This window comes from Vulpes lagopus, chromosome 2, assembly GCF_018345385.1.
Source record: "Vulpes lagopus strain Blue_001 chromosome 2, ASM1834538v1, whole genome shotgun sequence".
NCBI lineage: Eukaryota > Metazoa > Chordata > Mammalia > Carnivora > Canidae > Vulpes > Vulpes lagopus.
This window is the reverse complement of record NC_054825.1, coordinates 80,702,131-80,728,291: the sequence shown is the minus strand read 5'-3', so window position 1 is coordinate 80,728,291 and position 26,161 is coordinate 80,702,131. Positions and strand designations below refer to the sequence as shown.

At 44.2% G+C, this 26,161-nt stretch overlaps 1 protein-coding gene across 4 annotated transcripts in view; it reads right to left on the bottom strand.

Annotated features, from left to right (window-relative positions):
- Positions 1-26,161, bottom strand: part of RYR3 (ryanodine receptor 3) — a 508,658-nt gene that overhangs the window by 117,790 nt on the left and 364,707 nt on the right. For all 4 annotated transcript variants that reach the window (XM_041743628.1, XM_041743630.1, XM_041743629.1 and 1 more), the window contains exons 40-47: positions 24,738-24,852; positions 22,975-23,104; positions 21,733-21,836; positions 17,722-17,857; positions 9,558-9,738; positions 8,267-8,372; positions 5,699-5,819; positions 270-439 (exon numbers count right to left, since the gene is read on the bottom strand). In XM_041743628.1, the coding sequence (XP_041599562.1) occupies positions 270-439; positions 5,699-5,819; positions 8,267-8,372; positions 9,558-9,738; positions 17,722-17,857; positions 21,733-21,836; positions 22,975-23,104; positions 24,738-24,852 (1,063 nt within the window). The remainder of the gene's footprint in view (positions 1-269; positions 440-5,698; positions 5,820-8,266; positions 8,373-9,557; positions 9,739-17,721; positions 17,858-21,732; positions 21,837-22,974; positions 23,105-24,737; positions 24,853-26,161) is intronic.

The following is a 26,161-nucleotide window of genomic DNA, read 5'->3' as shown; positions in this document are numbered from 1 at the left end:
CACAGGATGCACCCCCACAAGAGATGGTACCAAGTTTGAGAAACTTGCAACAGTGGAACCTGGATTGAATATTTGAAGTGAAGTTTACCTACATTTAAGTCTCCAGCACAAACTAAGATCTTCCATTTCCTGATGCTTCTGTTCTTTCACCCTTTAAAACAGCCTGCTAACATGTAATCAGTAAGTAGATAGGAAATATTCACTTTGAAATCCAATGTTACTATTGTACCATGATGGGAAAACTATTTTTTTCTATTTTAGCCACTTACTGTATCTAGAGAGGCAGAAGCTCTTAAGTCGGGTAAAAATCCAACCTCTAGCAAGTGGAGCAGAAAAGTCTGATCCTTAATGCCATAAACACGATCCAAGAACAGCACCATGGGAGCCTTGTGGTCAGGGCAGAAGTTGGCTGCCATATCCGGCTCGCTGATGGACCCATCTGAAAGACACACAGAGAACGTCACATCCCCTCTTCTATCTCCGCAGACTCAAAGGCAACATGGAGCATGTCTATGCCTTGTTCTCCCGATAAGCAATAGGAATACAACATTGTGCTGGGGCCAGCTGATACTGGCTTGGAAAAGCTGGTTGTTTACATTTCAGGAATTTTTTTGAGTCAGTTATTAGATATACAATAGTTTTGTAAGAACTAAAATTTACAATCAAATTATACATAGAAAGGTGACAAGTATTCAAAACTAATCACCTCCTAATGATCTTAATATAAACTATACTCAGAGTTATTCACATCTATTTTACTTGCATGTTGGAAATACAATATGATGGTGTGCTATGTGTGTTCTTTTTCCAAACCCACGTCTTAGTGACACATATTGATATCCTGAAATGGACCACAGGACCAGAAGTCCTTGAGAGGACTTGCACCACAGAAATGGGCGAATACCAGGAACTTGAGGCTTGAGTTTTTGCTTTGTTGCTTGAAGACACAAGAAAGGAAGGGAGAAAATGTAAGATAGATTAAATACGAGAATGTGTCTTTTCTGTAGCCATGACATCGTAAATAGCACAAAACTGATGAAATATCCTCCTTAGTATTTGGAAACTATTATCTGATTAGGTGAAATTGAGAACAGATCATCCAGCAATTCTAACCTTATTTTGATAAAAAAGTTCAAAGATTAAGTGAGGAACACCATGAAGAAAATAAAAACTCCTTGACTTGGAGAATAAGGACAGGAGTTTAAAAGAGGATACAAAAGAAAAACAGTCTTCTTCCTAATGTTTTGTTCACATCAAAAACTAGGAAAAAGAGCCCCTACGTGATCAAGCTAAGTCAGGGCACATTTACATACTGAACTTCATAAGTTACCCTGAGAGCCGCAAAAGTTTAGTGCCATCCAGCTGAGAGCCTTGTTCAGCCCGGGGTTCAGTGCAGGGCGCTGGCAGCACCAGGAGGGAAGGGACCCTCCCAAGACGCTGCCTGCCTCTCCTTTACTGGGCACCAGGGGAAGGTAGATCTGAATGGTGGAGACTGAATTAATCTCTCATCCACACTCTTGTGTTCTGAGGAACGTTACTTAAAAAAAAAAAAAAAAAAAACTTTTTAATTTTATTCACTCATTCATTCACTTAAGTAGGTCCTACTTCAGAGCTTGAACTCACAAGCCTGAAATCAAGACCTGGGCTGAAATCAAGAGTCTGACATGCAACCAACTAAGCCACCTAGGCACCCCCACCCCCTGAGGAACATTACTTTTATAGGATACTAGTGTTTTGTGTTCAAAAAGTTTGGGAAATACTAAGTACAACATTTATTTTATCATGTTTTTGGAGGTGCCTGGGTGGCTCAGTCAGTTGAGCATCTGCCTTTGGCTCAGATCATGATCCCAGGATCCTGGGATGGAGCCCCATGTAGGGGCTCCCTGTTCAGTGGGGAGTCTGCTTCTCCCTCTGCTACTCCCCCTGCTTGTGCTCTCTTTCTCAAATAAATAAATAAAATCTTTAAACAATCATGTTTTTTCAAAGACTCCATAATCTTAATGTTCTTCATAATAAAAGTGCTTCGAGACGGATGTCACCAAGATCAAGGAGCAAGAGACCCCAGTCTTTGCCTGCCATAAAGATCAACAATTAGACAGCTATCCAGGAACAAAAACACCACTGGGAGCGGTCAGGAGTCTACATGAAAAACTTGAACAACACAGTAGAGAAAAAACTCAGAAGAGCTGCATTAGAATATAAGGACACATTTTGCTGGCATCATCCCAGACTGGCACTGTTCAGTGCCAAGAAGGAGCAACTCAGCTAGAAAGAGTTCTCTTCACAAGGAAAGGGGAATGGCTGAATAGTCACCTCCTCTAGCCTTTTGGGGCACTACATACAGGACATCCTTCAGTCTCACCCCACCTAGGAACGAGTGAAGTGGAGATGTCTCAGAACAAGAAAGAAGGGCAAGAGCTGCCAGTATCAACCATGCAGTGGGAACCCCCCTGGTTCTTAGTGACCTACCCTGCAGGGGACCCCAGCAGCTCTCGCCATGTAAGACACTAACATCCAGCACAGCCACTGTGAAGCCCTGGCAGACTGCCCAGGTTTTGTGTTTGCAAATGCCCAGCCACCTGGGTCACTTTCCACTCCCCATTCCCTCCTTGCCAGAACCCAGGATCTGCACTGGCAGGCAGTCCTGGGCTCTGCAGCTGTGTGAGTGTAGGGTGCCAGCCTAGACCCTTACAGCTGATGCCCATCAATGTGTGTGCCCTTGGGAAGACTTCCATCACTGGCCTTTATTGCCATGCGCACTCCCGTAGTGACATCCTGCAAGCTATGGGGGTGCACGCCGACATGTGGGACCCCGCTGCTTGTAGGCCCAACTCTGGCCTTGCTCCGGTCAGTGGCCTGCACTGCTGGGCTCATTTGCAGCTAGTACCTACAACTATGAACTTGCATCCCATTGGCCTGAATCTTGTCACTGGCTTCCACTGCTGGACACTCATGGTGAGACCCTGCAGCCACGGGTATACACATCAATAGCCAGGGTCTGTGTAAGTGCTAGTGTGCCCATACAGTTCACCCTGATACTTGCTGCTGATCCTGGCTCTGGCTACTCTATTTGTGTCTGTAATGGGCCTATGCCACTACAGGCACCTGCAGCTGGTCCCTCCAGTGGAGTGTGTATACACCACAAGCTCAAGCTATCAGCACTGGCTGACCTCATTCCTAGTGGCTAGAATGTGGACTTATAACTGAGGACCCCAACAGTCCTTGCTACTGGTGATTCCCAGTAGTACTTGCCAAGGACCACATAATTATCAAAGTGGTGGACCCCAGTGGCCTGAGCTGCCAAGACATCATGTCCCCTCACCCCCAGACCCAAAGCCAACACACACACCCCTGTACTTAGTGTCCTGTCCCACTAGACCTGGGGTCACAGCACACTCCAACATGCCCTCACCTGCAGGTGAAGGTCTTTCCTTACCAAAATCAGTCCATTAAGTATGGAAGATGTGACTGCTTCTTCCAGTGCGTATCTCTGTGAGGCTATAGGTATACAAAAGAGAAGGGAAACAAGATACCACAAAAGGTACACAGTAACCTAGTAATTGATGCCAAAGAAATGGAGATACACGAATTACCTGACAAAGAATTCAAAATAATTATTCTCCAGATGCTCAGGGAGCTACAAGAAAACACAGGAAAACAATGAAACGAAATCAGGAAAATACAAGAAAATGAGGTAGGAAACATAAAAAACAAACACAAGTTTTGCAGCTGAAGAATACAATGACTGAATGAAAGAATTCATTGTTTAGAGCACACCACTGGACTGAGCAGAAGGATCATTGAGCTTAAAGAAAGATCATTTGACATTATCCAGGCAAGAGGAACAAAAAGAAAAAAAAGAATGAAAATGGATGAAGAAAGCCTACGGAATTAATGGTACACCATTAAGAGAAACAATCTACATATCACTGGAGTCCCACAAGGAGAAGAGAGGGAGAAGAAGTAGAAAGCTTTTTAAACTATTGTTAAGAACTTTTCAAAACCAAAGAGATCTCTGACATTTAAGTTCATGAAGCTAACAGGTCATCCCCAAACCTATAGAATGGGAAAAAATATCTGCAAACCATGTATATGCCAAGGAGCTAAATCCAAAATATATAAGGAACTAATACAACTCAAAAGCAAAAGACCCCAAATAATCCAATTAAAAATTAGCAGAAGACAGCCAGATGTTTCCCCAAAGAAGACAACCAGACAGCCAACAGACACATGAAAAGATGCTCAACACCACTCCTCATCAGGGAGATGCAAATCAAAACTACAATGACACACCACCTCACACCTGTCAGAATGGCTACTATCAAAAAGACAAGGAATAGCAGATACTGGCAAAGATGTGGAGAAAAGGGAATCCACTGCTGGTGGGAACATAAATTGGTGCAGGTGCTAGGGAAAACAGTATGAAGACGCCCCCCCAAAAATAAGAACTAGAACTGCCATATGATCCAGCAATTCTTCTGGGTATATACCCCCAAGGAAATGAGATCACCATCTCAAAGAGACACCCACATTCATATGTTCACTGTGGCATTGTTCACAATAGCTAAGACATGGACACAATCTGAATGTCTGCTGATGGACGAATGGATAAAGACAATGTGAATGAACACATACGCACATTCTCACACACAGAGGAATATTATTTAGCCATAAGAGGGAAGGTAATCTTGCCATTTGCAATTATATGGATGGACCTCGAGAACATTATGCTAAGTGACATAAGTCAGAGGAAGACAAATACTGTATGGTCTCACTTATATGTATACAAAAAAGGTAATTACATAAGGCCAAGGATGTGTTGATTAAATTTATTGCAGTAAACATTTGTAGTCTGTATATATGCATGAAATCATCACATTGTGCACCTTAAACTCACATAATGTTATATGCCAGTTGTATCTCAATAAAGCTGGAAAAAATGTGATACACTCCAAAGCATTTCTCAAACTTATTTGACTCCAAATTTCTTAGCACATACACATCAATTAGTATTTTCTACAAAAGTGTTCCTTCGAATGCCAGTTTGGGAAACACTAAAATAGTCCGAGTCATGTTATCTTTTTAATTCCTCCATCTTCCAGGAAGAAACTACCTGGATAGCAGGTGGAGGGAACTGGAGAAACTGAATGCTTTTGGGAAAGTATACATTTTGCAAAGCTAACACTGAATGATGCCAAATCAATCATCCAACTGGCACAGGGAGAAAACTCTTCATATCCATGGCCATGAGGTCCATGGGACTCTGGCAGAAGGGAACTTAAGCAGGCCTTGTCCATCCTAAGCAGACCTTGTCCATCCGCTGCCACACCTGGCTGCATAATCTGGGGACACTGAGGCAAAGGAGGAGGAGGATTGAGATGAGAACTTTCATTTGCCCCATTCCAGCAGCCTCATTCCAGAGAGTTAGGGTGCTCAGAGGACTGTGAGCTTTAGAATGGCTGTATCTGCCTGGTGGAGGGTCCAGGAGTCTTGGATACAGGGGAACAGAGGAGAGAGCAGCCAGCTGGAGCCAGGAGAAGAACTCTTCACGGCCAGAAAAAGAGCCAGACCCTCCCAACGCCCTGAAAGTAGGAGCCTGGAAGGACAGACCACCTACCACAGTGGCAGACAATCCTGACCCTGAGCAAGTGGCCCCCTAGGAGACCAGCAGGACTCAGACTTCAGCTGCTTCTCTTACCTTTGTTCAGACAGGGCAGCTTTAAGGGGATGCTGATGATCCCAACCAGGTCCTCGGTGGGGACCAGGGAGCGCAGGATTGACCTGATCCGGATGGCTTCCCCCTTTCCCGTCTGGATAAGCTGCAATGCAGGGTTGGAGAATGAGATTAAGGAGGTTCCCACACCCCCTCCCCACCCCACCTCCAAATGTCTGGCAGGGAAAGCGTCCTTAAGGTGTGGGTATGCTTCTATACTTCCCTAACTGCCACCAACACTTGTGGGCATGGGGGAGAGAAGGGAGTGTTCTCTTGATTTTCTAGAAGAGGTACTACTGAAGGAATAACTGACCAAGGAGGTCACTTGATTCCTTTGTGTAATCACAACAGCCATGTGGTGATGGTGCAAGTCTCTGTGGTACATGTGGGGGCTGCTGGGGACTGCGAGCATCACTGGGCTATAGGAGCCCTCAGTAGCCATAGCAGAAGTGTTGATGCTGTGACATCTAGACTTTGAAATTCAGTGAAATATAGAAGTGGCTGATGAATTTTGTTTCCTAAAAGTCTGATTAATGTTGGGGCTGTGGGCGGACAAGAGGAATTTAGAGAATGTCATAGAGGATGTGAGCATCTCAGTGGAGTTATCCTAAGGTGGATAACCTGAGGTACACATGAATAGGCCAACTGGTGTGTACAGGTTACATCCTCCTGAAGTGGGGGTGGCGTGCATGCTTCTGGACATGGGCTCTCAGCCGAGAACTGAACCGTCATGGATTCAGGATAGAATGTGCCCTGGTCAGCTGGATGGTATGCTGGGATATGGCTCTCAGAGGCTGCAGGGGGAAATGCCTGTGCGCTCACCCCGTGTGTCACCTCTCATTCCTGTGGTTAAAGGGGAGGCCGTCAGTGATGGTGGCATCTACCCTCCCACCACCACTTACAGAGTAGGGGCCCAAAGGACGGGTGCTTGAGAAAGTGTTAAAGCAGAGGAGCAGGCAGACAGGAACTCATTCTTAGATGGGGCTCTGAGGGCTTAGCTCTCCCATGATGGTTGGTGTCTTCCTGAGAACAAGCCAACTGTGTAGCTTGCTTCTGAAGTAATGACAGGTGGACGGGGAGCTGCCACCTGCCCCATTCTGCCCCAAGACTGCAGAACACCCTAGTATTTCTCTCACTCCCTTTCAGGCTTCCTTTATTTATTTAAAGGCATAGAAATGGAGGGGTGGGCCTATGTGGATAAGGCTGGTTTATCACATACTAGGAACCAGAGTCTTCAGTTAAAAATTCTCGTCAGGCTCCCTTATCAAGATTTAGTCCACAGTACTTTTAACCTAGATTCTTCCATGTTGGAATAGTCTCCTTAAACACTTGGACATGGATTTGCAAATGGGCTAGATGGTGCTTTAGGCAAGCCCATGACATACTGGAAGAAAGGTAAGAGTGGATGCTTTAGCGCAGTATCCTATCCTATAGGTTGTGACTGATTAGTGGGTGTAAAATCAAATTAGTGGGTTGTGATTTGCATTAAAAAGCATGAAGTAGATTAGTATGGAATAGCAGGTATTAGAGTGCAGTGTCTGCAGTTAGGATAAATTTTGTATGTTAGGTTTCAATGGAAGTTATTCTATGATAAAATAGCTTTTATTATAGATAAAATAATTTTTCATCAAAAAGTTTGAAAGCTGCTATTTTAGCAGGTTCTATCTTTTGTTAGTATTTTAAAAAATATGACATATCCACCATGAACTTGTCCATGACCAAATGCACAGTCTCATCAACACCAGATACCACTGCTTATATCAACCCGATCTATGCTGCAAGCACTTTTGGGGGAGACCCTGGACTAGTCCAGATGCAGTGAGAAGAGCAGAGGGGAGAAGGCAGGCGGGCAGCAGAGCCTCAAGTGAGCAAACCAAACAACTCTTTTACAGAATGATCAAGTACATTTTTACATGAAAAATGTTTTAATCTTTTCTATTTTGGCATAAAAAAAAATCACGTCCTCCCTCACTTATGATGTGAGTCCTTCCGTGCAATAAGGTCACTCTCTCCCTGTCCTGAGCAGAGGTGAAAAACACAACTTTTGAGGTCAAACCTGGAAGCTTGAGAAGGTGTCTCATAAAAACAGAGACCTCTTTTTCCAGATGCCCACAAAGTTTCTCTCCGGGAAATAATCAAACGTGAACCACAGAAGAGACCACCTTCCTGGTGCCTCACACCGAGGGCACTGAGAAAAGAGGATTTTCCATGTGGAGTATCCCACTGACCAGAGTCAAGAATCAAGCTGTTCATTCTAACCCTATCGAGGGATACAGAAACCTAGTTTTTAGAGGTTTCTGAAACATACTATGTGGGTGATGTGCCCAAATAGCGCCACTGAGGAACCCCACAACACAGGTACTTGCCCGGGAGTCTTTCCTTTAGAAGGTGGCAGAATCAACTACGAGAAATGGAAATGACTTTTGAGGTTAGTGGAAAGGACGTGAGAGAGATGTGTGTGAGCCAATGCCAGAGACTGAAGAAGAAATTCCATTCAGGAGGTCTCCAGGGCTCCTCACTCAAGCCCCTCGAACCTGCCCTCTGGGAACTCACATGCATTTCAGGAGCACAACGACCCAGCAGATCTATAAGAGCTGAATAAAAGGACATAATTGCGTTGCCCATGTGCACGATCTCTTCATCCTCACTGTCCTCCATGCTGTGGAGAGAGAACCAACATGGGGGAGGTGTGAGGAAGCATGGCAGGTGTGGCCACGTTAGCAGACACGAGCTGCTTGACTCAGAAACCCTCTGCTCATCCTGAGCATCACGCAACCTTCACCCTGGACGCCTTCTCTACCAACAAGGTGGTAAGTTCAAGGACCCAAGTATTTGTCCGTGGAATTCATAGGGTGCCCTGAATTATAAGGACCAAGTACTGACATGAGCTGATCTTGTGGACCATACGTACCTATGGAGTGGCACAGTAATCCCCGAAGCTCCTACCAACCACTCATTCTATTCTCCTTCTTGAATGTCCATGGAAAGCATATTGGATGAGGACTCAGAGAGGGTCAGTCCATGCTTGGTTCCATTGTGAACAAGCTATAGGACCCCAGCCTTGGTTTTTCCTCATGCTACATGAGGAAGGTAGGGCAGCTTGTGTTTTGGGTTCTTTCTAGTTTTACCAGATCACCTTCCAGAACAAATAGACAAAATAACCCCAACTGGCTAGGGAATTACCCCTGTTGGGTTGTTCCCATTCTCTAGATTCTGGGGTCTAATCTAGAGGCCACAATAAAGGAAAGGGAGCTGGTCACATTGTACAAGGACAAGACAATCTACCAATTTACCAAGTACATCCTGAGCCTTTCAATACTGGGGTAGTTGATGCTGTGATTTTTCACATTACTCTGCAGCTCTTTCTTTTTAACCTAAGGAATCAAATCAAAACTCTTTCAGAAGGGAAAGTGGAAGGCACTATCTCTTTTTAAAAGTGAGGTAAGAGACGAGGCACTGAGGTTTAAATCCTAATAGGAATGGGCTGGAGTGAGACCATGGCCGTAACCTTGGTTGGTCCAGCCTCCCATAGTGATGCTGTAAGGGAGGTGGGGTGGCAGCTGAAAACCTTGCAGATGTCTTGATCTGCCTTTTGGAATAGGAGGGAAATAGGAGAAATACAAGGGGGTGAAGGTGATCCTGATCACTGGGTTTATTGAGAGAGTCAAGATGGCAATGTGCTTGACCAAGTGATTTAAAATGTGTTAACTATAAAGAACCTGTATTTTCCCCACAGGGGGATGGGTGGGGGATGTTGTTGACACCTCCTTCATAATCCAGGTACTGACGCTCTTTGTAAGCTCACCAACTATGTTAATGCCACAAGACAATTCCAAGCACTTACACTTCTCTCTTGTATCCCTGAGAGGGGAGGTCGAGAGCCGGGTTCTCAGAGATCTTAATGGCGCCCTGCATAGCTGCCAATAGGCCGTTTCCTCCTTCACCTCGCAGGGCTGGCCCGAAGCACTCTGGGCGTCTGATGAGCAGCTTGACCACGACGCTAGCATTTTCTTCCACACTTTCACCTAAGGAAAAGGGCATTATTTCCTTTCATTGGAAAAGACAACAGTTTATTTCTAGCTGATGAGGTTGGGGAAAGAGTATTGGGTTGAGCTTATCAGTCATTCATAAAATTAGGAGGTGATACTGGTAGAGAGAAAGGTAACCTTAGATAAATTAGGTCCAGATCTGCTTTTTTGAAGTATAAGATGAACCATTATTAGGACAGAATCCTACTTTGAAGTTTAGGATTTTGTGCTGTGATTATCTCACTACATTTAGATCCTCAGAAAGCAAGAAATTCACTACTGAGTCTTCCACAGATTACTGATTCAGTCACAAGTGACTTAGGGGACAAAGAACTTGACATCTTTATTAACTCCATGAGGGGCTGCTAAAGCATATCTTCTTCCTTCCCTGACAATGGGTAAAATGGTAATCCAAGCTGATGTGCCTCAATAAGCACCCGAGGAAATGACATGTTAGCCCCTGAATGGCCTTCTCAGAGTCTTAAGGGTACCTCAGAACAACCAAGTTTGTGTGGACGTACATCAGGGCATTTCTGAAATTATCCAGATAATCTACTTGGTTATTCTGAAGTATCTCTCTGGAAAGCTGAAGGTTGGGGAATAGTATTCTGCTGGTACTTCTCTTTGGAAGAACACGGACCATGAAGACATGGCTCATTTCCTGAAGCTGTGATTAAGCAGTGGAACTGGAACCGTTAGGGAGGGGTAGCCAGTACCTCTCGGAGAACACTTGTCGCTGAAAGCGGTTTTACAGCTTGTTCAAACAACTTCATGAAACATTTTCTGTCTCAGATGAAATCTTACTTTGTGTTGAGAATTTATCCCTGGGCTAAGACTCTGAGAAAAGACTTTTTTGATCTTGTGTACTGGGTAAAAGTCGATAAAATTTTTTTTTTCTACAAGATCAGATATTCTTGGAGGGTTGAGCTCTATAAAAGAGGCTGCATCTTGATACATTGCTGCATTAATTTGTTATTCTTACATCAAATGATTTAATATATTAGTAGGCTAAAACAATAGCTATTTGTTATCTTGTGGTTTCTGTAGACCAGGAATTTGGGAGTGACTAGGCGAGGTGTTCCGTGGCCGGGGACCTCCCATGAAGATGCAGTCAAAATGTTGGCCAGCACTGCAGTCCTATGGAGGCTTGACTGGGCATGGCCATGTGCGTCTGTGCGTGCGTGCACGCGCGTGCACACACACAAGCTGTTGGCAGGAGGCTTCTGTTCCTCACCATGTGACCTCTCCATGGGGCTGCTGGAGTATCCTCACAACATGCCAGCTGGCTTCCCACAGAGCAAATGATCCGAGAGAATCAGGTGGAAGCTACAATGCCTTTTACAACCTCGTTGCACACTTTCACTTCTGCTATATCCTAGTCATTAGAAGTGACTCACTGAGTCCAGCTCACACTCAAAGGAAGACAAGTCAGGCTCCATCGTTTGGAGGGAGATGCACAAAAGAATTTATATTCTTTTAATAGATATTTTTAAAAAGATATTTTAATACTATCACAGGAGTTAAGCTCTGTTTAATGAAAACTTTTATGAATAAACTTCAACGTGCTGTGATTAGAGCATGGAATGGAAACCCAGAAACCCTGGCTTCTCTAGCTTTTTAGGAAATCACTACGTAATCATGCACGCTGCTCAATCTCCCTGGGTCTTGCTTGCCCTATTGAGATACTCAGGCATCTTGTAGTTTTTTAGAGTGAGGCTATTAGTCTACTCCCACATGCAGAAGTTTCTCCCATCATGTCCAGAGAATCAGAGGGGCTGGGCCTGCTGTTCCAGTGCTTGAAATTAGCTTGTACTCAGCTCTTACGTGAACTCACCCCTGAACACACTTGATGTGACTCACAGCTCTGGAGAGCCTGCCCTACATCATAGCTGTAGCTGGCCTAGAGCTTGGCCTGCTGATATCTTTTTTATCACCCAAATGCCTGCATTGCAGAGAAAATTCAAGATTATAAATATACATCATGTAAGTTTTAGAACTGTGTAACTAGATTCAGAAAAGTTTTCATTCCACTGAATTCAAACAGCCCGTTGGCTTGCATTCACTGTTTGCTCAATCCTTTAAAAGGCTAAAATTTTTATAAAGAAGCTCTTCTCCAAGTTTCATCTAATATATAGAACAGAATTTGTTTTTATTAAACCAGAATCCACATGAAGAAAATTCTCAGGAGATGCTAAAAGGGTAAAATGATCACAGCGGTGATATGGTGGAAAGAATCAATGAAGGAGAGAAACCGAAGAGAGGTTGAGTAATGTTATGCAATTTGTAGAAGATAAAATGATGATGCTAAGCCCTAGGGCCATGCTGTCCTATTAGTCAACCACTAGTCAAACCTAGCATTTATACTTGATTTAAAAAGCACCAAGAGAATCACCATGTTTGAGAGCAAATAATCTTAGCCACAGATATAATTCACAGTTCACTACTTTCAAATGTTGTTGGCCTCTAAGACTTAAGGCTTGAAGCTAAAACTTGGAAATTTTAAGTGTAAAAAATGGACAAAACCCTCCAATCTTAATATTCAAGCTTATTTAAATATCGTACTGTGATTCTTTCAGTTCTCAGGATGGAAACACTTGTGGGTCAGCCATGATCTTCACCAGCTGAAGTCAGATTTGAGGTATGCTCTGATAGAATAGAACCCACCTGGTAAATAGGAGACTTCTTACTGAGTTGATGAAAATCAATTTGTGATGAGTATCAGGACCATAATACTGTCACCTTGTGGGAATAATGATGAAACAGCTTTTGCCCTGCTTTCTTATTTCAGTTAAAATCCACAATAGTATGTAGTACCAAGCTTCATTTACCATTGTTATCATTAAAATGATTGATAAAGAATCCACGTATGTATGGATTCAGCACATTTGGGCTCCATGCCAAAATGCTCAACCATGACCACTGCTGAGATCCCACAGGCATTGGTGGAGGAGAAATGCTGAAGAGTTTACCTGGCATGAAAATAACAGGGTCACATAGCTTTTCAGCCCAGTCAGACTTCTTCACTTTGGTGCTTTGAGCATTCATTCACCACTGGCTTCTTTATTTGAATCATCTGTTTTCTATTACTTGTGTTGTTTTGACTATCTCTGGGATTTTATAGTTTTAGTTTGAGTTTTTACAGATGGTGTCACATTTCCTTGTCTTTGTCATTATAAGCCCATCCTGACCCCAATGACCAATTCCCTTCTCCTTCTTAGGCTTAGAGATTTAAGAAGGTCCACTGGAAGAATGAGAAAGGTGGGGTAGAAGATATTTCCCAAGCCTTATAATTGGTGAGAAGGTGTAGCTCAGACATTAGGTACTTAAGCCCCACTAGCCATAATTCAATTATACTTCATATTCCATCTTCTCTCACCAAGACTGCCTGAAGTGTCTCCTGAGTACAACATTGTGATGTTGTTTATAACTGTCTTAAACTTATTTAAATCTTTTACTGTTGGTCAATTTTTCAAAAGTTTGCTGGATCTTTGTAGCTATATTATAAATTTGAGAATAAGAACAATGTCTCAGACATTTTAATCCTAACCATCCTTAGTCTTCAGTACTAATATCACTCTTAAGAGTGGCTATTACATCCTTTGACTCTTTTCTGATTCTTTTAAGTATCTATACCTACTGTACCCTTAAAAGGTACTGTGCTACTTTGTGCTTTTGACCCTAGAATTTTTTTCTTGCTTTACTGAGATCAAATTAATATATCCTAAAAAGATTCATGTCCCCTAGATCAAGGGCCAATCAGTATGTTTTTACCACACTACTCTGTTCAACGGTGTCCATTAGTTTCTTCAAGACATTATTCAACATTTACCTTTTTCCGGAGGTATACTTAGGTTCACTCTACTGGGTTCTTTTTTTTTTTTTTTAATTTTTATTTATTTATGATAGTCACACAGAGAGAGAGAGAGACGCAGAGACACAGGCAGAGGGAGAAGCAGGCTCCATGCCCCGGGAGCCCGACGTGGGATTCGATCCCGGATCTCCAGGATCGCGCCCTGGGCCAAAGGCAGGCGCTAAACCGCTGCGCCACCCAGGGATCCCCTCTACTGGGTTCTGATAAGCACTGTCATGTTTGGCATGCCAGTAGTCATGTGTGTCACCATGTAGATAGGTGTGGTAGGTTATAGAGTTTTTAGCAATTACATGTATGTGTTTCATAATTCCACTTAGGTTTCCTCTGTTTCCTGCTTTGATTTATGACTTCAGGGCTTTTAGAGCATGTCTCTTATGGCATCCCACAGTCTGTCATATACACTTTGCATGTCTCATAATGGATACCCAAGTTATGGCCACTGATGGCACATCTGCCTAGGAAAACAGATTCAGCAAAGCTAGGAATATTGTGTTCCTCACAACTAAGTTTATAGCCTGGGGAAGATATCACTAAAATACTCCGAGGACTCAAAGGAAGCAGGGAATAACTTTTCCCTTTTTCTTGTGAATTGGTAAGAAATCTTCCTTCTTGGAATCTATATTAGGAAGCGATTAATCAGACATCCAGACACATCTGTGTTAGACTGGTTATAAAGTTTACAACTGCTGGGTAAATAGAAGCTTCTCAGCTTCATTACTCCCAGAGTAAAACAACCCAAGGCTTCTGAGCAAGCTAAAAAAAAGTGGAGAAAATTATATACTTTAAGAAGTTCTTTTATTTTTTATTTTTATTTTTTTTTAATTTTTATTTATTTATGATAGTCACACACAGAGAGAGAGAGAGAGAGAGGCAGAGACACAGGCAGAGGGAGAAGCAGGCTCCATGCACCGGGAGCCCGACATGGGATTCGATCCCGGGTCTTCAGGATCGCGCCCTGGGCCAAAGGCAGGCGCCAAACCGCTGCGCCACCCAGGGATCCCTAAGAAGTTCTTTTAAAGACAAATCTTGTTTAAAAAGATTTAATACAAACATTAAGAGAGATTAGTAAAATAATGTTAGAAAGAATTTTCCTATTCTATTATTTTTTAGCAAGAGCTTTTGATTTGGCTTTAAATTTTTTTTTTTTAAAACATTCACACCAGATAGTAATCCTGCAATTTTTGAACAGCTAAAAGGAAAATGCTGTTTCTTTTTGTTCATTCATTAGAAAGACTACTACCAAGACAATACTGCACGATGGTGTGAGTAATGTTTGGCCTGTGGGGCCAAACTACTCCAGTTCAAATCCTGGCTTTACATCCTACTAGCTGTGTGATTCTGGGAAAGGTACTTAGTCCCTCTATGCAACTGGGTCTTTCTCTGTAAATTGAGGAGGGTAACTGACCTATCTCATTGGATTTTTATATTATGTGAGTTAATATGTCCAAAGGTGCTTTGAATAGTGCCTGGCACATAGTAAGTGCTCAATATGTGTTAGTTGCTATCATCACCGCCACCATCCTTACTCACTACCACCCACCACAGTCACTCTACATCCCACTATGACAATCCATCACCCATCACATCTCATCATCACCCACTATGACCACCCCATCATCACTCATCACTACCCACAACTATCACTGCACCTCTCATCACTAACCACTACCCACCCTCAGTCACCCCTAAACCTGCTATGACCACTACTCAATCATCCTATCCCCTCATCGATATCATCACTAACCACTACCCACTATCACCACCCCACCATCATCCATTATTGCCACCTGCCACCACCTACCATTACCCATCATGACCACTCTGACCACCTACCATGATAACCTAGAACACCTTTATCTTTCACTGCTGAGTAGAGGCCCCAAGATTGGCTGGGAAGTCCCTTTTAATCATCTTTTAGACATGAAAACTTTTCAGCCTAGCATTTAGGTTCTCTCTGGTATAGCTGCCTACCTACCCTTTAAACCTCACCTTTTGCCACTGTTATCCGTCTGTCTATCCTCCAGACCAACAGATCACTCTATTTCCTGAGCACAGCATGATTTAGTATTGAGGCAACTGCTCCAGGGGCTCTCCAGCTGGATCACCTTTCCAGCATCTATGCACCTGAAAATGTGACCATTTGTAGCTCATTTCTAATATCACCTCCCCCATGAGGGCTATTCTGAAATTCTCAATGGGATATGAGTTTCCCCTCAGGAATCCTACAACATTCTGTCCCCTCCTTACTCTACTTATTATAGTGACGTCTGTTCATGTCTACTGCCCTTACTAGATGATAAGTTTTGGGGAAGCAGAAGCTATTTGTCTTTTGCCAAAACCAAATGTGGCCTTTGTATTACAGAGACACAATATACATTTTAATGTATACTGGGGTGCTTGGGTGATGCAGCTGGTTGAGCATCCAACTCTTGGCTTTGGTTCAGGTCATGATCTCAGGGTCCTGGAATCTCTGAGCCCTGCATCAGGCTCTTTGTTTAGCACACAGTCCACTTGAGATTCTCTTTCCCTCTGTGCCACCCCCCCACCCCCGCCTCAGTCATGCTCTCTCTCTTACAAATCTTTAAATACATTAAAATGTACATATTTTCCTACTGATGGGCTAATTTGCTAGTTTGTTGCTTTATGAAATTGCACAATAGAGAGTATGTGAAAAAGGCACAAAACAACCTAAAAGCAAAGGGATCGGACTACACATTTTGGTCTAGAGTTTAGTTCAGTATGGTCATATGTAACCAGCATAAGCAAGTATTGGAATTTGGGCAATTTCGATGGGGGCATAGTTAGTGGATTCCTTAGCCTTCATAACCTATATAGACAGCCCCACTGAAATGACTCATAAAGCTCTTGATATTATGGAGGTGGCCAAGATGAATGAAGAAGTTAGTCCTGGCTTGATTTGGTTTGTATCATATAGTCTACTTAGATAATTTAGGGGAGATTTATGAATCCTCAAAAACCATTTAGAAATTTCCCTATTACCACAATGACTCTCAATTAATTCTGGACATGCAGTCATTTGGATAGAATGTGGAGCAGATTTTTAGAGGGTATGCTGACACTGGCCTCAAAGAAAATGGAATTCAGCAATGCTTGGTGACAGACAAATAGGGACACTGAAGGGTACACAGTGAGTGCTGCAGGAGATAGGTAATCAAGGATAAGACCAGGCGGGATAAGACCCAGGGAGAAAAGGAGGGAAAACCAGGATGATGGAAATCATTCCAATATTAAGAGTAGAGTATATTTCAGTAGAGGAAACTAAGCAGGTGGGACAGGGATGAAGTGAGACAAGAAGAGTACACAGGAATACAATGACCACATTGTGGCAACATACTTTGAGATAAACTCTTACACTTGGAACATTTGGCATGACTGCTCATGAGTTGCATATCTTTTTGCAATCATTTAAGTAGCCAAGCTGGATTACTCTGCCTGGAACTCCAATCTGGGAGAAGGGAGAAGGATCATAATGCTCATGTGAATATAAGTGAATGAGCATGGGAACAAAATCTTGGGACCCAGGATACATTTCCAAGAAAGCAGACCACTTAATTTTACACAATATTCTATGTATTATACTTGGGCAACTAAAGAATTTTTGTAGACTTGGAATCCATTACAAATGGGAAGTAATTCATAGTAAGAAAAATAGTATTTAGAGTTGTCACAGAAATACTTCTCTCCTGGGAGTTTAGTTACCTTGTCTAGTTATCTAGTTATTCTTAATTTTATGCATGCATGTATCCATCCATCCAACACTCTAAAGATCTGAAGGCACATCTGAATTTAGCTTTGTGAAATATGTGAGATGAAGATATCAATAATCCCTTCTTTTACTGAGATAAGAGGTACAAAGCAGTGAAAAGCCCCAGGCTCTGCCTTGATTTTCTTGCTGGATCTGGAACTAGAGCTCAGTACTCTGTCCACTGGATGCTATTCTTGATCCTTCTCTGGCCTGATTCTTCCTGAGACTGTTTTGCCAGCTGCCACCTATAGACAGGAAGAAATGCAAAGGCCCTCTCTTTCCTCACATGTACCCAGGAGTATGCTATCTTAGATCTGAAAGGCATGAAAAATTTGGGACTCACTGTTCACAAAGACGGCAAACCTCAGGAAGGACAGGTAACGTTCCCCTTCAATGGGGTTCCAGCCGACATCAGGGTATCCTTTGGCTAGAAGCATGGGACAGCTCTGCAGGCCACAGCCTGCCAAGTAGGTTACCACCTGCCAACAACAGTACAAAAGTAAGTGTCTACGTTTTTTTTCTTTTTTTAACAAGATAGCTGCAAAGCTTATAAAAATTTGAGAACAGAAGGGCTTTCATTCTCCTAGAAGCCAGAAAGAGCACCAAACTTTGAAGTTAATAATTCAGCAGGTCTGAAACCAGAACTTTCAGTTTATTGTTTTGAAGTAACCAACAGGACTGATTATTACTGATATGTAGGAATACTCCATGAGAAATAAGTTCCTTGGTTTTTCCAGTTCTGGCAAGAGGGAACTGCCTTTTAAACACAGCCTCAAAAAAAAAAAAACAAAAACAAAACAAAACAAAAAAAAACACAGCCTCAGGGCAGCCCCAGTGGCCCAGCGGTTTAGCGCTGCCTTCAGCTCAGGGCGTGATCCTGGAGACCCAGGATCGAGTTCCAGGTTGGGCTCCCTGCATGGAGCCTGCTTCTCCCTCTGCCTGTGTCTCTGCCTCTCTCTCTCTGTGCCTCTCATGAATGGATAAATAAAACTCTTAAAAAAAATAAAAATAAACACTGCCTCAATGGGGTACCTCAGTGGCTCAGTAAGTTAAGCGTCCGACTCTTGATTTCAGTTCAGGTCATGATCTCAGGATCATGAGATCGAGCCCCGTATTGGGCTCCTTGCTCAGTGGGGAGTCTGCTTGGGATTTTCTCCTTCCCTCTGCCCTTCCCCCAACTCATGTGCATACTCATCTGCATGCTCTCTAAAAGTTAATGAATAAATCTTAAAAAAAAAAACAAAAAACACAGGCCTAACTAGGGAGCATCTGGGGAGATAATGGTCCAGGTGGGCCATGTTTATTTGGCCATGGTATTTCAAGACCAAAATATTCAGTCACTAGTTGACTCAAGTGGGCATTTGACAAATCAGGGATTGCTACCTAAGTTCCATATTAACAATCATTGTTTCAAGTCAAAAGCCAAGATGTTAATTTGGGATAGTGAGTGAGAGGCCATAGCCAGTCAAGGGGATGGGATTGGTAGTGTTCTGTTTGTTTCCAGGTCACCAAATCTCAGCCCTGTGATCTTGTAGAATAGTTTAGAACTTGCCTACTTTTTAGAAGGTGTCAGCTAAAAAAAGCCTGGAAATGAGATCCTGGCTTGAAATGCAGTTGTTATTCTGAGTTAGCCTTTGATATTTTATGTGTACAAGAAGGGAAGAGTCCACTGTGCTGCAGAATTCCCAGAGTCTGGAACAGTATCTTTCATTTTTGAATCCCAGAGCCTGGCACATAGCAGATGGTGAAAAAATGGTTTTCAAGTGCATCATGTATTTGCTGATGTCAAATACCTGAAGCCATTTTGTGAGAATAATGAATCTAAGTCATAACTCATGAAAAACAATGATTGCACCTTTTCCTTCCTAAACCAGGAAGGATACTATTCTGCTTGGAGCTCAGACTTGATTTAGCCCTTAAAATGTTAAGAAAACAGCAATAAAGGCAGGAATCAGGCAGTATTTTCAAGCTTACAGGTGCAGGACATTTCACTGGCCCCTGAAATAAGCACCCGCCTGTATGTGTGTGTGGAGGGTGGTGGTTGTTCAATCATAAGGGACCTAATTTCTGTTGTGATCAATGGAAAGGAAGAACTGCAACATTTACCTGTCCTTTCCCTTCTTCTCATAGGAACCACACGTGGGTGATTTCCTGACACAGGGCTGACAAGTCTATAACACTGTGCTGAGCCACTGGAACCACCTGAGAATGGGGCTGCAGACCTCATCCTGCCCCTTTACAGATCTCCCTAAGTCCCCATTTCTCCCCTTTATCCAGCCTCCCTGCCTCTCATGATCCTATCTTGCATCTTCCAAAGGAGGCTTAGAGTCTTTGTCAAACATGGTCATTTCAAAAGCTGAACTGCAGCTGAGGATGGGCACTGGGTACTGAACCAGGTGGCACTATCTTGTTATAAGAGAACCATTAGCCACTTTTTAAAAATACAGGCATCAGGTATCTCACCAACTAAACACTGAGTTGTTTGTTTGAGAGAGGGCATGTGTGTGTGAGTGGCAGGGGGTGGGGGTAGAGGGAGGGAGAGAGAATCTTAAGCAGGCTCCACACTCAACGCAGGGCCTGATAACAGGGCTGGATCTCATGACCCTGAGGACCATGACCTGAGCTGAAATCAAGAGTCAGACATTTATGTGACTGAGCCACCCAGGCGCCCCCGAATACTGACTCCCTAATTGCAGTTCAATGTATGCGGAGCAGAGTTTGGCTGAAGTCCATCTCACTAGAAGCAGACTGAGAGCGTCCACAGCATTTGTGGGAAAGTATCACACAGTGTACTGCTGGGTGGCAGGACATTTGAGTCTGGGTGTTATTGGGAAGGGGTGGGTCTTGCTTCTGATCCAACCAGTTCTTCTTGTTGAAAGCAGGATGTATTTTCTAAAATACAAGTCATGTTGTTTTGCTTTTCTGCTTAAAACCCTCTGATGGGGGATCCCTGGGTGGCGCAGCGGTTTAGCGCCTGCCTTTGGCCCAGGGCGCGATCCTGGAGACCCGGGATCGAATCCCACGTCGGGCTCCCGGTGCATGGAGCCTGCTTCTCCCTCTGCCTGTGTCTCTGCTTCTCTCTCTCTCACTGTGTGCCTATCATAAATAAATAAAAATTTAAAAAAAAAAAAAAAAAAAAAAAAAAAAAAAAAAAAAAAAAGAAAACCCTCTGATGGTTTCCATTGCTCTTGGCTCTACAGAGAGGTCCTAAAATAGAACAGGTAAGAGCATGGCCTCTGGAGCCAGACTCTGTTGGATCCTGGCTCTGATGCTTACCAACCCCATGGCACTGAGCACATCAGCTAACCTTTCTGTGCCTCAGTTTCCCCTCCCGTAACGGAGCAGTAACAAAAAAGGCATGTTCTGAGGGTCATGGTCACATGAGTGAATTCACAGTGCAACTGGGCCCACACCGATCATGTAGGAGTACGAACTTCTATCATTGGACGGTATATTAAGTATGGTAGCATCAAGTATCAAGCCCAATTCCTTACCATCCCTCCTCACTCGCCAGGTGCTCCCCACTCAAGTACCCCATGATCCATCACAGCCACTTTCCCACTTCTCAAGCACACCATGCTCTCCTCATTGAACCTCAAATGTTCCTGGCACACTCTTCTCAGTGCTGTGGCTGCTTGGCTTCTACTCTTCCCTCAGTTCATCACTCTACTGGGTGACCTTCCTGGCCCCCTGGTCAGGGTGAGTGGCTCCTCTCACATGCACCTCCAGGCCCACTGTTCCGTGGGTGACCCCTTAACTCTCCCCCTAGCCTTTACCACCTCAGTCTTCTTCATACTGAGGGAGTGCATGGTCAATTCTGGCAGCCACCCAGCCAAGAACGCAGCCCCAAAATGAATGGGGAAAGATGCAGGTGGATCAGCCTCTAATCATCACCACCAATGGGAGCATGTTTCAAAATCTCCAGGTGGAGTGGCTCAGTTCTGCCTTATTTGTACACGCATTGGATGTGTGGGCCTTCTTCATTCATGTACTGATTACACGGTTTTCTGTTGTGTTTCTTTCTTTAGTATCTGAACTTAAAAATTTGATGACATAGAACTTTGTTAGGATCCACAGGTCTCTGGTAGTGTACTCTGTAGACCAAGGAGGCTGGGCCTCCATGTATAAGGAACACAGATATCCAGATATCCATGACTATGAATTTGGCTCCCCCTGCCCATAGGAGATGCTCTGATCCTAAGTACTACCGTTGCCATTTGCTCACTTGTTACCACATTTTCATGGAGCATTGAAGAAGTTCTGGTGGGGACCCAGTCTCTGGTCTGCCTTCCCTTGGCTTGGCTGTGCTACAGGTAAGACAGAGTAAGTGCATTGCCTCCCCAGGGCCAGTTACCTTCTCAAGATCTGGTTCCTCCAAGCCCAGCGCTAACTCGTTGTTGTCCATCACAGAGGAAGCTGCCACATCCAGTGGGGTAGATCCTCTCATTGAAGGGGATGCTGAGGAAGGAAGGAAGGATGGGGGCACACGTTTAGTGCCGCGCTGGGGTTGCAGTGCCCACTCACAGCCCACAGAGGGCAGCAAACACAGTAAGCCTGGGTCCCGTCACTGTTCTGAGGGGACCACCAGCCCAGCTTAAGACAGGCTCTAACTGTTATGCTTTTCCCCACACTCATTACTGATTGTGAATATGGACTAAGTTACAATGTCAGTTGACAGAATTAGCCGGGACCATGTATTTTCAAGTACTTTTGTAACATGGTGCTTCTTGGGGGCCCCACTTCAGTGATCGCTGAAAAGGTAGTGATGTCACTTGGCCAACTAAGCTCAAATGACTTGGCCATTTCTAGGGTCACCGCCTAGAATTTAAAGATAGCCTCGGACATCAGTAGCTCATATAGCTACACCAGGTCACCAATGTTGTCTTTGATTTCCCTTTGTTTAGTTCTTAGGCTTGAATTCAGAAAAACTTCTTTCCAAGAGGTTGGGAGTCTGAGGATGCATCAGAACACCCTGAGATTTCAGATTTCATGTGTGTGTACGTGTGTTTGAGTGAATTTCACAAACTTATTTGGTTTTCATCCAGGACAGTGAGTAAGGCATATGCGCTGTGTTGCTTTTCTGGTGGTGCTGATGGATTTACACTGTTTGTCCACAGTTGCTCTTGGCCAACCCATCTTGCAGCCTAGGAGAGCACTGGCTGGTCAGCTGATGGGACAGGTGTGCAGCCCACAAGCCAGCCTGCCAAGAAGGGGGTTGGATCTCCAACCTCGGCCTCATTAGCTCTCCAGTCAGCAGAGTGGGCTGGGGTGGGGAAGTTGTGTCCCCTGACTACATCGACAATCTCAGGCAGGATTTCCTAAGCCATGAGCCACTGGATCCAAGGAAGACAGGGTAAAACTGGTGACTATGCCAACACAAATCTGTCATCAATTCTGGTTGGTAGCAACATCACCATTTAGGCTGGACGGCAGAGACATCACATGGTTATTTCATTTATTTTTAGATCAGGCAAATTTCTTCTTATATTTAAAAATACCTTAGCAGGTATGTAGTTTCTTTACCTTTACCTCCTAAGTGGTCAGCAGAGGGAGCGTCATCTCCAAGCCCAACTGTGGAAGGGATAACATGACATACCTAAGCCAACACTGCTATTCTCCAGCAGGTAACTTAGATGCTCAAACATGGCCTTCTGATTTTGCCGGCTGATTCGGCAGAAATAGCAAAGGAAGCGGCAGCAGCTAGCAACCATTTTTGGAAAAGCAATCTGTAGGAAGAAGGAGGAATTGTCAACGAAAAGAATCTATCAAATCCTTTCTGAAAAGTCTGACTTTAAAGTCTTAGGGTGTACAGTCAATTGACTTCTACCTGTCCATACTGGTGTAAGCTCTGAAGAGTTTGGAAAATGAACTTTCTCCTTACTTCCAGTGTTTTCTAAGACTTATTCACTTATTCCAAGACAGAGAGTGGACACCTGAGAAGAGGCTTCCAAAAATATTGAGAGCTAATCATAGTTCCTGGAAGATCTCTCTTCCAAACAAAAAAGAGGTCAAGCAAGAGTCCCAGACAGCCTCGGATGTCACATGAAATTGCATGACCCTCCATCAGAACACTGCTTTCATCTGGGAAGGGAGTGGACACTCATCAGAGTGGTAAACTCTGATGAGAAAGTTCAGAAAGGGAGATGAGTGGTCGAGACAAATGATGCCCAGTCTCATATCAAACTGGAGCCCTCTGGGTAAAGGCAGGCCCCTAGAGCTGTGGAAGCCTGCTGCGCACTGCCCTCTCACATGGTCGAGCCTTCCCCCAGTTACTTGTGTTTTCTCCCCTGATTACCTCCGTTCTTGATGGCTGCCCTCCAGGGGGCTCCTGTAGCACTTGTAACCCGATTCATAGTATTTAGCACTGAGATGCCACCTTACTGCTGATTGCACTTGGCTTCTCTCCTTAACAAAGTAATCAGCATCTCTAGAGCCTGGCCACGTCTTAATTTTGATCCAACGACACTCAATAAATGGTGTCTGTGTTAACCTTGCTCTGGATCCTAGAAAGCCCTGGATTTCCCCTTTAGAATTATGGGGCTGGGGTGCTCTCGAAAGTAAGGCTCTGAAAGCCACACACTACCTGCTTGCTGAGGCACGCAGACATTTGCTCAGGGCTCTTCTGCAGAGAGACCACTGTCTCCAGGGACATAAAGGAAGCAAGTGAGAAGGAATGTGAGCTTGGCTTCTGTTCCATCCACCTGTCAGTACTGGTGGAACCACTTTGCAAATCCTTCATTCCTAGGACACTGGTACTCTGGGCTTTCCAAAACTGGAAAACATCTTCTTATCTCCTGCCTCAGGCCCTAACTCTGAGGAGGACCTCACACAAGTTAGGATAAGTGCCCAGGGAGATCCCCTGATAGTGGGCTTGTTACGGGGGTCTGGCAAGGAAAGCCAATATCCTTGGGAGCTTGGTGCGTGCAGAGGAAACACACGGACTCCTGAGGGAACACTGCCAGCATCATTATTAAGATCCTGCTCCCCCCTTGAGCAGTGTTTTCCTGACCCAGCACAAAATATACCAGGCTGCTCAGTGCAACCCGGAGGAATTCCATCTTGGAAGGCGCGGGGCCGAAGGGTATGGGAAGTAAACCTAGCAGGTGAACAGCCCTGGTGGAACGAGTGGGAAAAGCTCTAAGCTTCAGGAACCAGAGCTCTTATGCTGGCTGGATTCCATTCAGCAGCACTGTCCCGTCCCTTGGCTGTTTCCTGGCTTTATGGGCATCCCTCCCTCTCCCTGGGAAGGAGAACTGAGGCAACGGATGCCAGCCATGTGGCTGTCGCAAGCCCTCACATGCCCCTGCCCAGGGGCCAAGTTCCTGGTTCCTGAGGGCTAGGTTCTCCTTGGAGCATTACCTGGGACTTCTCTGCACCCAACACGTTCACCATCACCTCCATCACCGTCTCGTGCATGCCAAGGACTCTCATGAGGTTGGGGTGCTGGTAAAACACCTTATTGTTCATAATGTCTCTACGGTAAGGATCAGACACAGACTTTAGTGCTTGCTTAGATGAGTGCTGTGGAGCTTCAGGGGCGAGGACACACAAATGCACAGACACATCAGGGTTAAGGAATGCAAACGTGACAGCCTGAAAGGTTCTAAGAAGGCACTAGGTCATTCGGGATATATGCGGAGCGCCTTTTTACAGACGATAGGAGTATTTTACGCTCTTTTATTTCTATGAAGTTCTTTCTTTCTTTGAGACATTTCCTTCTAATGACACATTGCACAGTTGTCCCTTTGTCTTTTTGTTTATAGTAGTTTTGAGACAGCCCAAATTACTGGACTTCTCTTCCTCCATGTACTCAGGGTCTTCTATTTTTTTTTTTCCCATTTCTAGTTCTTATAGCTAATTCTCTACTTCAGTTTTCCTAATGATAGGGCTGTATCCTTTTCTTAAAGGCAATTGTATATTAGGTACCTGTGATATTTTGGGACAGCAGTCCTCAAGAAACCAGTGCAATTAACAATGAAATATAAAAAATTATATTCTGAAATCATTCAACATAAATTCACACATAATAAAGCTGCAGGCAAATTAAAATGCAAAAGCAGCATGTGACGTGGCTGTGTAAGCCCTCACAGGTGGTTACTCTGCCTGTACCCTCTTCCCTGGGTGGTGGCAACTATTAAGAGGAGATACCACAAGATTTTATTGCTGCTGTGTCTACTGCAAAGGCTGGGGGAGAAGCTAATTCTGCAGTTTTCTTTTCCCATAAAAGTCTCTTCATTTCCAGTGCATGATTCTTCCTTGGAAATGAATTTGAGGAATGGGTGCATCCCCCCCGCCCCAGCCCAAGGCTCCTCCAAGTCCCTCTTCTGGGCCTTGCTCAGGTGGTGCTCCAGGGTGGTGGGATGGAACATGGAGCAGCAAGGTCACAGTCCCAGTTCTCGCCTGTAATCAGGTAACACTGTGGGGTGGTCAGCTCACGTCTTTGGGCTTTGGTTTTCTCACCCACAAAATGGAATACACCATCTAATTAAAGGGAATCTTTCTGATGTCTAGGATGCTAGCTTTTTGATAGCACAGCTTCTCAGGGAGAGCTGTGCACTGTTGTCACGGGGAAAGGTGCCTTTCAGAACTGACAAAAATGACTCTCCGGGTGAGTCTCGAGCAAAGGGAGGGATCAGCTGACAGTTTCTCAGAGGGAAGTCTCAGAAGAATTCCGGTCAAAAGCTCAAAACATTTCTCTTCTTGTTGAGTTGAACACATGGTCCCTTCCTCCGAATTTTTTTTCATTGCCTTCCTGGGGCTATTTTCTTCAGATATGGACCAAA